The sequence below is a fragment of the Parasteatoda tepidariorum genome, chromosome 3 (assembly GCF_043381705.1).
Source record: "Parasteatoda tepidariorum isolate YZ-2023 chromosome 3, CAS_Ptep_4.0, whole genome shotgun sequence".
Lineage (NCBI taxonomy): Eukaryota > Metazoa > Arthropoda > Arachnida > Araneae > Theridiidae > Parasteatoda > Parasteatoda tepidariorum.
In genome coordinates this window covers 29195022-29209830 of record NC_092206.1, presented here as the reverse complement: position 1 = coordinate 29209830, position 14809 = coordinate 29195022, and the positions used below count along the sequence as shown (strand labels likewise).

General features: G+C 30.5%; 1 protein-coding gene across 2 annotated transcripts in view; it reads right to left on the bottom strand.

Moving 5' to 3' along the window:
- LOC107439297 (Fatty acid transport protein 1) overlaps window positions 1-14809 on the bottom strand; it is a 97122-nt gene that overhangs the window by 72508 nt on the left and 9805 nt on the right. Inside the window, exon 1 of one of the 2 annotated variants that reach the window (XM_071178447.1) lies at window positions 14183-14699. The exons of the other annotated variant lie outside the window; for it this stretch is intronic. Coding sequence (XP_071034548.1) covers window positions 14183-14457 — 275 coding nt within the window. The 5' untranslated portion in view covers window positions 14458-14699. Of the gene's footprint in view, window positions 1-14182; window positions 14700-14809 lie in introns of those variants that run through there. 2 annotated transcript variants of the gene reach the window in all.

The following is a 14809-nucleotide window of genomic DNA, read 5'->3' as shown; positions in this document are numbered from 1 at the left end:
GTCGATGAAATGAATGCGACCCGTTTTAAGCGATCTAATATAATGTGTATCATGCCCAATCACATCAGCTCATCTTGATATCCAGGAATATTGTTTTATTCATATGAATGCTGATTCCCTTGTTACCAACATTAGTTCTTCGCTACTTCTACATAACGAGTGGAAATGCATTTTACCCTGATTTTCGTTTCTGAACTAAACTGGTGTCTCCTTTTTTTTTTCAATACCTTTTTTTCTTTCTTGGCTACTATGATTTTTTACGAGTTTAATTTCACACCTTTATTTTTTCATTTTTTGTTGACAACTTTTCGTTTTATATTTTAAATCACTTTTGTTCCTGCTCATCTACGTCTGGCGAGTCTTGAAAATGGGAGCCTATTTTTGAACGCTTGAAACATGTTGGCTGTTATTTACAATTCGCTTATTTTTGAAGTGAAAGAAGTTTTTAATCAAGTAATATGCTTTAATAGTATTCGACATTGCACACAATCTGCTCTTCACAAACGAAATTTTGCCACAATTTTTTTTCCAACTTAGTCGGTAATCTGTATCTTAATCTGTATCTCGCGTTCTACCGATTTTATCTTCGCGACATTTAGCGTGAGATTTCATTTATTATTCATTCCGTATATATTTTTAAAATAATTAATAAAATTTCAAACATTAAATATTTTTATTTATTTATAAGATGATTGATTTATTAAGTCTCGGTGCCCCGCCGAAATATGATCGGTAATTTAGGATTTACTTAATTACCACCTTTTAAACTTTAACAGGTGCGCTTTGGCGTTAGTATCTGTTTTTGCTTTTTTATTCAAAACCAATAGCCCACAGATATATGTAGGCAGTTCTTATTTATAATTTGGAGTTCATATTATTCGTTATATGGAGTTCATATTATTTATTTATTATGAGTTCATATAATTAGAATTTTTAGAAGAAAAAAAAAAGCCGTTGCGCTTACACTAAAATCCAAGGTTCAGATAATTTAAATATTTATAAAAGGAAAAAAAAGAGACATAAGATGAAGAAAATGATTGAAAGATAATTTTGATTCTGTTTTTAAAAAAGCAATAAGAGAAAGGAAAGTTAAAAGCTTACTTTCATGAAGTTAAAAAAATAAATAAATAAAATAAAATACTTGACATTTTTTTTTGTAAAAATCGAATTTTCACGCACTGAATGCCTATCATGAGGCTTAAAAGGGTTGACCTCAAATATGCCACTTAATTAGCGCTGAATATCAAATTAGGTACAATAAGACACGCAAACGTATTGTCTCTGAGTAAACATATTTTTTTTTTAACAGATTTGGATTTTTGACCATCGAAGTATGGACAGAGGTAGCCGTCATCTGGAGAATAATGTCGAAATAGTTTGGTGAAGAGAGCGGTCGAACGTATAAGGGCCATTACCTGGGCCAAAGATCTTGGGAACCTTTTAAGCGTATTGAAAACATTTTGCACACAGTTATGTAACTTGTTTAGCCAAATATAATTCCGTTAAAAAAAAATTCTTAATAATTTACTTCTCATGAATTTGTAAAACCACAGTATAAAATTTTAACTTTAAGATATACAAGATTTTACACAATTTTTCAACAAAAAATAAAAATAGACGGAACGGAATTGATCGTATATTTTTTTTTTAAATTATCAAAGTCGTATTTTTAAATTTTTTCGACCTCTCTCCTGACTTAATAATAGATAACTTATCTTAAACATTACGGCTGCACCGTTCAGCAATGGTCAAAAATTCAAATTTATAAAGAAAAGAAAAAAAGTTATTATTATTCAGAGGAGGTTCGTTTTTGTCTGTGATTGCCTAACCAGGGGTCTGTCCAGACATTTTGTGAAAGGTCCGTTTTTCGTGAAATTGTGAAAAAATTACTCACATTCTTTCAACCAGGGTCCGCTTTTATGAATTTGTGCAAATAGGGTCCGTTATTGCAAAAAAAAAAACCTTTTCAAGGAGTTTTTAAATTGTAAAGGCATACCAGATTATGCTCAACACTGTAAAATTATAATTAAAAAAATTAAATTTTAAAAAATAAACAACAATTGCTGCTTCTAAATTAGAGATGCAACATACAAATATTTAGTATTTAGCCTATACTGCTGAAAGCAGAATATTCATTTCGGACGAATAATTAAAGAATCGTCTGCCGAAGTCAAAACTTACTTCGTTTACATCTGTCTTTCTCCCCCGCCCCCTTCCTGGGAAGGGTTTATTCGATTAACAAAACAATAATGAAGATAAACAAATTTGTGAAGGGTCCGATTAAAAGAAAAATCATTTTGTGAAGGGTCCGTTTTTAAGTTAAAATATTTTGTGAAGGGTCCGTTTTTATGAAAAGATATTTTGTGAAGGGTCCGTTAACGGACCCAAATTTCTTCTAAACAGACCCCTGCTAACTTCATTTATAATTAATACTAATTAATTAGCATATCACTGTAAACCCTTTGAGCGATTAAGACAAGCATATACAATAATTATCATTAGAACAATTCAAATGAAAGCAGCATGAACAAAAAGTTCAAATAATCCCAAAGGAAACAATATTTTAAAAACTGCTTTAATTTTAAAAACTCATCTACACTTGCGAATATAAAAAAATTTCATAACTTTTTTTTAAATTAATTAAACTAATTTGACATTATAGTACATATTAACTTCGTAAAAGTAATAAATTAGTCAATCATTTATGGGTGTACGAAATTTCCATATAAGGGCGTATTCAACACGTATTACATAAGAACGGGTAAAAGCCAGTAGAGCTCCGTTTCTATAGCAACGTTCGGGAGGTTAAGAAACAATTTAGATTTTTTTACCTCAGCCCCAAGATAAATATAGTAAGAAAAAGGTCACAGACCTTTAACATTATTCTGCAGATTTTACGACAGAATACTGTAATATATTCTGAGCGATTTTATTTCCAATCAAGACAGGTATAAAATAGATTTTGACATGAAGATAGATTATGTCATGATTTCACAAGATTTCCAATTTTCAAAGCAGAAAAGGTGAATAATCTGAGATATTTAAAAAACGCTATACTATTAATATTCTTCTTTTCCTTAAGGAAAAAAAAAATATATATATATATATATATTTTGGAAGAAAAAGAAAGAAAATAAAACATCCTTCAAACGGAAACTATTTTTAAACAAAAAATACTGCAGCATTTTATATCACTACTTTCATTTCCTTAAACCAGTACCAATCCACCGCTGGATGAAGATCGCCAAACTTTTCTAAAATTTCATCATATAATATTTTAAATTTAACTAGAGCTAGAAGATATTCATATTAAACATTAGTATGAACACTTTTTTTTTTCTTCAAGTCATGTGATGTTAAAATGTTTTAGGAATTAAGATTGATTTATATATAAAAAAGACTATTTAGCTTTCCTAAATTAATTTGATTATGGCTATTTTTGGTGCAAAGGTGAAGAGGGATTTTCAAAATTGTACTTGCTCTAAACAGGGGTGATTGTGAGCCCAAGTCAAAATTCCGGAAAATTTCCTGAGTTTTCAAAAAAAAAAAAAAAAAAACAGTTTAAATTGAAAAAAATTTAAACGGTTTTTTTCTTCCTTTTTCTCAATATTTCTTAGTTTACTTAAAATATATTTACACATACCTATGATGACCTGGTGCAGTGTTTTCACTACAGCGCGAGAACGCGAGAATCTCGCATGTTTTTTTCTTTTCTCGCATTAAAAAATGATTACCGCGAGAAATTCGCGTATTCTATAAATCAATTTCAAAATTCGCGAAATTCTCGCATTTTGGAAAAAGTTTCGAATTACGTCATTTAGAATAAAATCCGTTTCACTTTTCTTCCTGGATCTTCATTATTTTCAACACTTGCCCCGTTATCTAGCTTCCCTATTTACCAGTAGGTATTGTTCAGAACCTTTTCGAACAACAGAACACAACCCCTCCGAACCACGGAACCCCTTTCAGAACACATTTCTCTGCAATCACGTGTTTACTGTAGGTATGGTTTTTCATGTAAGACGTTCAAATTTTTTTATGCACTAATGTAAGATGGACAAATACCTAGTAAAGGCAAAATCTTCTATGATGATGCAGCAAAAATATTCAATGCTTTAAAAAATAGAAGACGTTAAAAATGTATTATAATAAAAGAAATGATTTTTTTTTCAAGTCTATTTGTATTTTCTTCAGTTTTTAGAAATCTCACTTAACTTTCTGAAATCTCACCCTGTTTTTGAGAAAGGGTGAGAAATTCTCACCCATTTTTTTTCTATGATGAAAACACTGCCTGGAGAAGTAATTAAAATTTTCAAATATGTCCCTTTTCGAGTTTATGATTATAACACCTATTTACTGATAAAAAATCAATATTAATCATGAATATAAGCTTATAAAGTATCTCTCTGGCTCTCCCTCACAAACAAATAAAATAAACTGTGTTTTTAAGTTCCACCTTTGAAAATTTGATTTCCGGAAACTTCTGTGATCAATGGTTTTTTTGAAACGTCTAGATCTTCGATCTCCGGAAACTTCCGGATCACTGTTAGCGAAAAATCTGGAAATCCAGATTTTTTTCCGGAGCACAATCAGCCCTGGTCTAAAGAATTGGTTATAAACTTGAACTTCTGTGCTTATAAATAACTAAATTTATAAATTCTGTGTTCGTAAAAAAATAATTAAAAAAAAACTCGGTGAGAAATAAAGGAATGCATAACGCACAAGATAAAATCTCTACCCCACTGTGTCATTAGTCTAACTTCTTGACCCCACACGACTCTCCCTGTTACCACATGTTAATGAAATCGTAGCTCTTCTCACCCCCCCCCCCCCNCCCCCCCCCCCCCCTGGAGCTATTAGCAGATGCCCGTACAAATCAAACTAGATTGACGTTTAAATATATCGTTATTAGAATAAATAGGTATAAATTTCGCTATTTTTCCTTACTGACATTTTACTGAAATAATTTTAAAATAAATGAAATATATGAAATAAATAATGGACTATTGATTAAATATAATTTATAATTACATGTTTTGAAAAATCATAGCTGGTAAAAATTACCCTAACAAACACTAACAAAGAAATTATGGCTCAGTGGAACAGTTTTAGGTCCTGCTGTTGTAAAGGGTTAAGTCATCAGGGGTCTGTCCAGACATTTTGTGAAAGGTACGTTTTTGTAAAATTGTGAAAAAATTACTCGTAATTTGTGAATATAAAATAAACGTTAAGTCACATTCTTTCAACCAGGGTCCGCTTTTGTGAATTTGTGCAAATAGGATCCGTTATTGCAAAAAAAACTTTTTCAAGGAGTTTTTAATTTGTAAATACATACAAGAATATGCTCAGCACTGTAAAACTATAATTAAAAAAATTAAAATTTAAAAAATAAACAACAATTGCTGCTTCTAAATTAGAGATGCAACATACAAGTATTTGGTATTGATCCTATACTGCTGAAAGCAGAATATTAATTTCAGACGAATAAAGGAAGAAGCGTCTGATGAAGGCAAAATTTAGTTCGCTTACATGTCTTTCTCAAGGGTATATTCATTAACAAAACAATAATGAAGATAAACAAATTAGTGAAGCAGGGGTCTGTTTAGAAGAAATTTGAGGACCTTTCACAAAATGTCTGGACAAACACCTGTGAAGGGTCCGATTAAAAGATAAATTAATTTGTGAAGGGTCCGTTAACGGACCCAAATTTCTTCTATACAGACCCCTGGTCATAGAGTCATGCTAAGTTCGTGGACATTCACAACTAGACAACATTTAAAAGGATAATAGCTATTTTCTAAACATAACGTTTTAGTGAACATCATTTTATTTCTATAACTATTATCCTAGCATAACAATTATTAATAATCCGTGGATTAAATTTTATTCATTTTAAGACAGTGCCTTTCTATTGCTGACAACGGATCAAACGGAGAAATCTAAAAATACACGAGTGAAATATTTTCAAAAGATGCATTACAATGAAATAATACTATCTCAGCCTTTGGAGTGAAGGAGAAATTTTGCAATCATAAAGCAAGTGGGAGTTAATATTTATATTTCGAGTATCAGAGAGTTAACTACAGTTTAGAAAAAACCTTTAGAAAAAAATCTTTAAAAATAAGACAATATATGATGCCGTCCATAGTTTCTGATAAGTAAGTCCCATAAAACTTAATAGTTTCGCAGGCATGTTAATGTTCTCTTGGCCTTGAGAAACAATTAACATGCGCTACTACGGCTGTTGCAAAATATTTTATAGAATCGTAGACATTTAAAAGCCTAAGCTTTCAGAATTTTTGCCAACATTTTAAAAGCCTCACCATAAAAAAGCAAGAATTAAGTGGCGTTGCATATGAACTTTTAAATCAATTATATGTAGTGGTGTGGAAAACAAGTTTAAATGAATAAAAAAATACATTAAAACATTAACGTAGCAACCACCAGAATAATTTTTTACAAAAAGCGTAGAAAGTTGGTGGCCCTGTATTATGATGCTGCGGTCGAAAAATTTAAAAGCTTAAATTAAAATAGAATTTCCCTCAACTAACTTTTCAACATAACTAAGTTCGAAAAACACAAAAATAATTAAATAAACGTGCATTAAACTACCATAAAAAGGAACTGTTTTACACACAAAATCTTTTATCATTTTCGACTTTCAATTATAATCAGGGTTGCCACAGCAAAAAATGAACACTCTTTTATTTAAAATAATAAAAAGTAGTGTTGACTAATAGTCAAATTCTGTACTTAATAAATGTAAAAATATTTTTTCTTTATTATTTTCTTTTCTGAAAATAAAATCGACTAAAGATTTATTTGTTTAAAAATGATACTGACTATTTAAAAAAATTATAAAACAAACAAGTATTGAAAGAATTTTAATAAAAATTCCAAAAAAAATACTTTAAGAACTAATGTTAAATTATTAAAAAGCATCAAAACATTACTAAATTCTTTATTTAATTTTTAAAAAAATTATTTGTTTTAACTGTACTACGCACATGGTAGGCGACAATAAGTACATGTTAGTGAGGGGACTGAAAAGTAAAGTTCAATTTTGCGAAAGAACTTCGCTAGGAGTAAAAAAGTCTCCCAATAGTCGCCTATTCCAGAAAATAGTTGCTTTTTTAGCCTTTTCAGGCACAAAAAAAAGTAGCCATAATAAGGCCGAAAATAGTAGCAAATAGTCGCATTTTAGTAGTCTGTGGCAACCCTGTATAATATAGCAGTAAAATTATCCCCCCCCCCCTCTCTCTCCATAAATCATAATTTTTGATGAGGTAAGAATTAATAGGATACAAGTTTTCCTTGAAATAAAGTGCTTGGTAAGGTAACTAACATAAAATAAGATGTTGATATCAAAGTTTAAAAGGATCATTATTCGATCATTCATATGACTGATGCTATCTTCAACCATTTAAATTATTGTTAACGAATTATTAATTAGTCTCATTTTATTCTTCGTGTTACTTAGCCAAGGTTAACTAGTGTCAACAAAAGGGGTTACAGGTAGAATTTGTAAGAACTGTACGTATTTGCGCAACGTGTTTTTACGATGCTGCTATTGAAAGAAAAACACGAAGGGCATTCATAATACGTCGAATTAGTTAATATTCAATGCAGAAACAGCTTTCATTTGAGAGTTCTCCAGCCCAGGGATTTATAAATGGTGTTCCACGGAACTCTTTAGTTCCTTTAGTACGTCACAGAGATTCCGATATTAAGAACTTTTTAAAAAAAAAAAAAAATCAGTAATAATTTTTTAAACCAGTGTAGTGGTAGATACACTAGAATTCTATCCAGGAGTCTGTCCAGACATTTTGTGAAAGGTCCGTTTTTCGTGAAATTGTGAAAAAATTACTCACATTCTTTAAACCAGGGTCCGCTTTTATGAATTTGTGCAAATAGGGCCCGTTATTGCAAAAAAAAAGAACTTTTTCAAGGAGTTTTACGCTTTTAAGTTAAAATATTTTGTGAAGGATCCGTTTTTAAGTTAAAAATATTTTGTGAAGGGTCCGTTTTTATGAAAAGATATTTTGTGAAGGGTCCGTTAACGGACCCAAATTTCTTCTAAACAGACCCCTGCTATCACAGATATAATTCTGGTGGAGAGTACTGTAGTGTATCTACCACTACAAAAAATGTAGTTGCAATTCACTAGTATATATGTTAACTCGATTCTATGTTTGGCTAAATTTTCATAGATGAAGGTTGACATTGTCGATAAATACTCTCCCCACAACCAGTAATATAATTAAGGTATAATTACCTGTAATTCAGGATATAAATCTAATTATTATTATTTAACATTTTGGATATTTTTATGACATAAAGCAAAATTTCACTGAGAAAGTGTATCATTTAAAAAGAAACATTAATCGCACTAGTATTTTCTATCAAACTTTCAGAGCAAAACAAAAATTATAATAATTTCATAAACGGAATGTTTTTTTTTTTCCTTCCCTGATAACCTTTTTTTTTATTTTAACGAAAACTTTTAATAGCCAGATTCATTTTCAGCAAATGAATAAGCTGATTTATGTTTTCATTGGAAGGCCTAAATCAAATTTAGAACTGGACCAGATGTCGCTTCAGACCTGTGAATTAAACAGTCAATTTTAAGACTATTATTGATAAAACGATGATAAAAAATTCATTAAATTTCTCATACTAAATATTTTTAAGAGGATTAGCTGTGTTTGTTTGGTTAAAATATTTAGAATTGCTAATGAACTTAATTTACTATCTCGGGAGAAGGACGTTCATTCAGGATTCCGTAAGAGAGGGAAAAAAAAATAATAATTGGAAACCGTACTCTAGTCATTGGTGAATTGATATTCTTACCACATAAAAATTGTAATTTAAGAATGCCGAAAAATTAAAATCTTGGTAATTTAACATAACATCACGCTTGATTCAAATTTTATTACTTTGATAATAATTGAGATTTTCTGTAATAAATGATATTAATAAATTTTCTTTTCTGTAAAAGGCCTGTTTCAACAAAATTGTGAAAAACTCGTCGATTTAAAAATAACACAAGCCTGCGAAATTGAACTTTTTGAAAAATACAAGAGAAGTTATTGTTGATTTATATGTTATTTGATGTGCTGATTTTGAAAATGACCTTCATTTTCCCCAATCACATCAGGATTTTTTATAAAATCGATATTAATGTTTTTACTAAAATCCTATTTGGAAAGGAATTCTCTTAAATAATTTTGCATGTACTATCCGGTAACTCTTCTCTTCATTCATTTTGATCTATGTAAAATTTAATCTTGTGAAAGAAAATTGATTTTTGAGCTATCAACTGATATTTTATAGGTTAAAATGAATAAAAAATACTGTTACCAGACAGCAGAAGTCACCTCTGGTCAAGAGAAAATAATGAGTTCTTTGTGTAACTTCAGTTTCTAGAAAAAAATCACCAACATACCATTTTAATTTGTTCTTATTGAGATAACTTACGTAAAATTGACGATTAACCAAGAATACCAAATATTGTGTAGGTGTATCTGAAAGTTTGAAACAAAAAGCAAAACAAGCAAAAATAAAAGAGAAAAGTTTCTATTTATGTATATACTCATTTTCCTCTGAAACTTATTTCCGATGATCTCCTTTCATGCTTAATCTCAGGTTTATCCCGAGCTATCATCCAACAGTAGTCAGTGAACATGTTCTTGTCCCATCTTCCTTGATATTTATGCTAAATATCTCTGATATCTTGATGGAACCTGTCCCCTTGTTCTTCGCTAACTGCTCCTATATTTTCAGGGAAAAAGTTCAAATGTGAGTGAAGAAAATGCATTTTTACACTCATGGAGTAACCCAACGTTTTAAATTTGTCCAGCATTTTCATTACAATTTCCTTATAATCAGGATCCTTGTAGTTACCCAGAAATTTACTGACGACATCTTTAAAAGCAACCCAAACTTCTTTTTCCGTTTCTGTCATGTCAGTCTCAAATTCTTTATCCTTCATGAGTTTGCGGATATCTGGACTAACAAATATTCCTTCTTTCAACTTAGCTTGAGAAAAACCTGGAAACTTTTTGCACAGGTATTTGAAACAATTGCTATCTTTTGGAACAGCCTTGACAGACTGCTTCATTACACCTAATTTTATATGTAGCGGAAGGAACAATATTTTTTTCGGACCAACTAAGTTGTTTCGAATAACGTTCTTGGTGCCTGGGTCAAGATTTTGTCTTTTCGGCCATTCTTTTTTGACGCAATGTTGAGTCTTGTCACGGCTGTCCCACTCACAAAATGAAACATGGGTACTTTATAAATCCTTCTTCTTAACCAAGAAGAATGGAGATAACTTTCAAATCACCGCAAATGCTCAAACTGTGGTCGATATATTTTATGTTCAGGACGAGAGCCAGGTTTAGTCTTTGATTTTTTCGGTTATACCCACGAACATAGCAGGAACAAAAATAACAATCATCAAAGTGGTTTTGGGGCTCTCTCCACGTCATAGGAATTCCAAATCGTAAAGCAGTCTTCTTTCCTTGATGCCATAAGCGTAGATCATTGAGACACTGCACACAAACTTTATGAGGTGCCCAAGATTTGTCCTGATCTCCGAGTTTCAAGTCAAAAGAAGTGAGATAAAGTTGTCTTACATAGTCTGTAATGCTCCTGATACGATTTTTAACTACAATATATTCACTGCATGTATAACAAAAGTCATCTAGGAAATTTTCACAATGTCTTGAACTCAAAGCCATGTTTCACGAAGCGCACAGAAAAAAGCAAACTTTAAAATGTCTCCCTATAACGCTTGCTAGTGCTTCTGAGAGGTCAGCGGACATAGATAAGGATTTTCGCGACGCTATTGGTAGAGAGAGATTGTTACAGAGAGAGGAACGGTGACAGGAAGTAGTGATAGAGGGGTACTTTTGTAGATTTGACCAAAGAAGAATGCTGGTCCATCAAAAAAGGAAGAAATTCAAAAATGAAACTTTTTTTATGGTAAATGTTCATAAAAATTCCAATAAAATTGAATTTTTCTAAAAAACGTGATGTGATGGACATTTTTCATTATTATTTTCCATTTCAGCACCAAAAAATACATTAAGTTCAGCTATCAGACCCCTTGTATTTTTTTCATCGCAGGCCTGTGTAATTAATACGAAAATCCTGTTTATGTGAAGAAAAAAAAAAAAAAACAAGAATTTTGTTCTTTTTAAGGAGTTAGACTTTTAATTATTAATAAGTCACTCTCTCCTTTATACAAAAAGAAAGTTTTGTGAAAGATCCATTAATGGACACACATGTTTCCTAAAATGTCCACTGAATTTAGTGCAAAAATAAGATTTAAAAGGAGGCAACTAAATGAAATTAAAGCAATCGCGGAAATCAAACACCACGATTCTCCTCCATCATAAACCTTTGCTATGTTTGATTTACGCTTTCTTTTCCTACTATGAAAAATTGAAATAAATCCAAGTAAAGACTTCGATCTGACGAAATCAGATATTACATAAATTTTTAACAAATTTGTTCTCGACAATTTAAACACTTTATAAAATTAGGCTAGATTTAATTCAATTATGTTTCGGAAAAAAAAACCCGCTGTTTTAAAAAATCTGATCGATTAAAGAATCAAAATTGGTACTAATTTACTTTCGAAAACACACATGAAGAATTGATATTTAAAGGAAAGGTCATGGTCCCCCACCGCAAAGATTTTTTTATAAATTTTAAAACCACACCTCCTTATAAAAAAACATACGACACCTAGAGAAAATATACAGATTAGTACTTAAATTATGAAGAGTCACAGCATGCATAGGAGAATGAGCAATATTTTAAGATTTTTAAAATTATAATAATTCAATCGGAGTTTAACATTGAAGTTATTTCTTCTAGTAATTCGGACGCCCTATTTCAATTAAATATTTTTTTATTTTTATTTATACGTTTAGATAAATTTTTTCTGGCTACTAATGTTTCAAAAAAATAGCAATACATGTAATTTTTCAATCAGGTTTGCTTTCTTCGAATAGAACTGGAAGCTCAATATTTTTTCCCGTCGGACTTAGTTTATAACTTTATGTCACCATATGATTTTGTTATTTTGAGTACATGATATCGTTTGGTGCAGCCTAGCGCATCCCGTTTCCTGCACCACTTAACTCAATATCCAATCATAATACGATATCTCTTTTAAAACCATCAATGCTGTAATAAGTCAATGAACTGAATGTCACTTACACTGCATCAATGCTTCATTAAGAACCATTAACAATGTTTTCATGTAACTTAATTTATATTAAATGTTTGTCTCGTCGAGCATTACGTGTTCTGTTAATTGCTCGAAGATTAAAAATTTGCCTCTAATAATGAAACATCTTATAAGCATTATTTGTTATTTCTATTTTAGAGATTTTCGTTACAGAATTAACGTAATTTTTTTATACATAAATGGTTAAAAACAATGGCTTATTTTTTAAATAAGTTATTTATATCATTGATACCTTAATCAGGAATATCTTAAGTGTAACGTCTGGAAAAAAAAATTTTTTTTTTGTGTGTGTTTAAAAAAGTATGCGTCGCCAGTAACGCGATTATTGGGGCCAAATGTTCAAAATGTCGCTAAAATCATACACATGGGCGACAAATGTGTCGCCATGAAATATGTTTGGAATTTACAAACTAGTAATAAAAAAGATTTTTGCATTGAATTTCATGCAATTAAAGAAAAATTGCTGCACTAATTTTATTGATCTGCACATGGTATGGAATTCTAATGGGCGGCATTAAATGGAATAAGTGAAAATGCCTAGTTAAAAAAAAATTATAATAAAATCTTGACATTTCAAATTTATATGGTGTTCTATGCTTTGCATCCATGTACAGGCAGCGCAATTGCTCATCAAGAAAATATTTTTTAGCTCTTTGAGAATTGACTTAATTTAAAATTCCATAATTTTAGATAATAGTTTAATTTATTTAACAGTTTTTACATTTTTTGTTTTCCTCATTTATCTATTTATTTGGTCTAAGTTTTTAATCTCCATGTTGAATCTATTTATTAATATTACTTATTTTAGCTTTTTTTCACTTAATTAAATACTAATCTTAAATCAATTTGGGATAAAGAACCTAATTAGTTTTAGATGGCAATTAATAATTTTTGATGAGTACAGTAACATTTATGTAATTGTAAAATTCGATTGTTTTTTCTCAATTATGTTAACCATATTAAGTTTATGGACCACTAAATTTTTATTGCTGATGTGAACTATAATGTGTAGTAAAGCTTAAAAGTAGTTTACTACGAAACTATTAAAAGATTATGTAGGGTATTGACGAATGACAGATAGCAGACGAAGAGAAATATGGTGTGGTTAATTTAATAAACTGACTAATAAATTTTAGATTTTACGATACCTAGGGGATTAAATATGAAAATGGTGCAAAATTGCACTGGCGCTCCCATGTTAATTTCATGCCATCATTTTGGAATAAAATAACTATCTCATTGACAACTGCTTGCGTTACATATACACCGGCACATATAAATGTTGTATTTAGCTGCTAGTAACAACAACAACAAAATATATATAAACAATTGCCTTATTTTACATTATTTTATAACGTATTTCAAACTTATTCTAGCAATATAACATTTTATAAAATAATATAAGATATGACGATTTTAAAAAATTAGTTGAAAATTTCCGCATCTATAGATCGGCCTTATAGTCGCTGGTTTTGGAGACAGCCGGGCAGTGAAACAAAAAAATATTTGGAAAAAAAAAGAACAAAAATTACAAAACGAAACGAATGTAATAATTAGTAATTACAAATCAATTAATATAAATACGTATATTTAAATTTATTATAAATCAAAGATCAGACAGCGGCACTGTGGCACAGCACCTAGAATTCGGCGAGCACAAGTCCCGATAAGGAATATTCACCAAATTTAGATCAGAAAAGATATCACTTAACGTTTTCTTTTTTTTCCTTTTTTTCTAAATGAGTTGAAAAGAGATAACATATTATAAACAAGATAGAAAGAAAGAGATTACGGTTTGTAGAACAAGACACATGAGAAGTCAAATGGTTGATAAAATTAGACTCAAGAGAAGAGAGATAAGGCATGAAATCATTACAAATATACTAAAATGTGTCTAAGATACAAGTCAATAAAACTTACCTTAAATCGCGGCCCATTGAGTTGTACACAACTTTAGCATGCTTATCACCGCCAGCAAAATAGAACACTAAATACCCAAGTACAACAGAGATAATTACATGAATTCCAAAGTAAAGCCACAGGACCAGCATAGTTCCAAGAAGTAGAATTCCACGAGCCAAATGCAGTAATTTATTCAAACCAAACAGATCGTTTACGCAATTAATAAAGTAACAGTACCAATAATATAATTCATTGATATCCATCATGCCACAGAATCCCAATTTAGTTGACATTTAAATTCAATTAACATCCAATGACACAGCATAAGAAGAAAATCAGACGATTCTGTAGACTTACAGTGATGTTCTATACCAAAAAAACCATCGAAAAACTGAGTGTCACGAATAATTCTTCAGCCGTGTCGGAAAAGATGATATTGTAACATCAAGGCGTGATTACGAAAAAAGATAGGCAGGTATAGAAGGAAAGCATAACTTCCTCATCCGATTATAATGACTTGCCTACGAAAGTTTTTATTTTTTTGGCAGAATGCAAACGATTCTCATCAAGCAAGTTCTTGCAAATTAAGTGGCAGCATAGCGTGAAAAATTATTAGTTTTTCGTGAGGATTGGATTCCTTTCTCA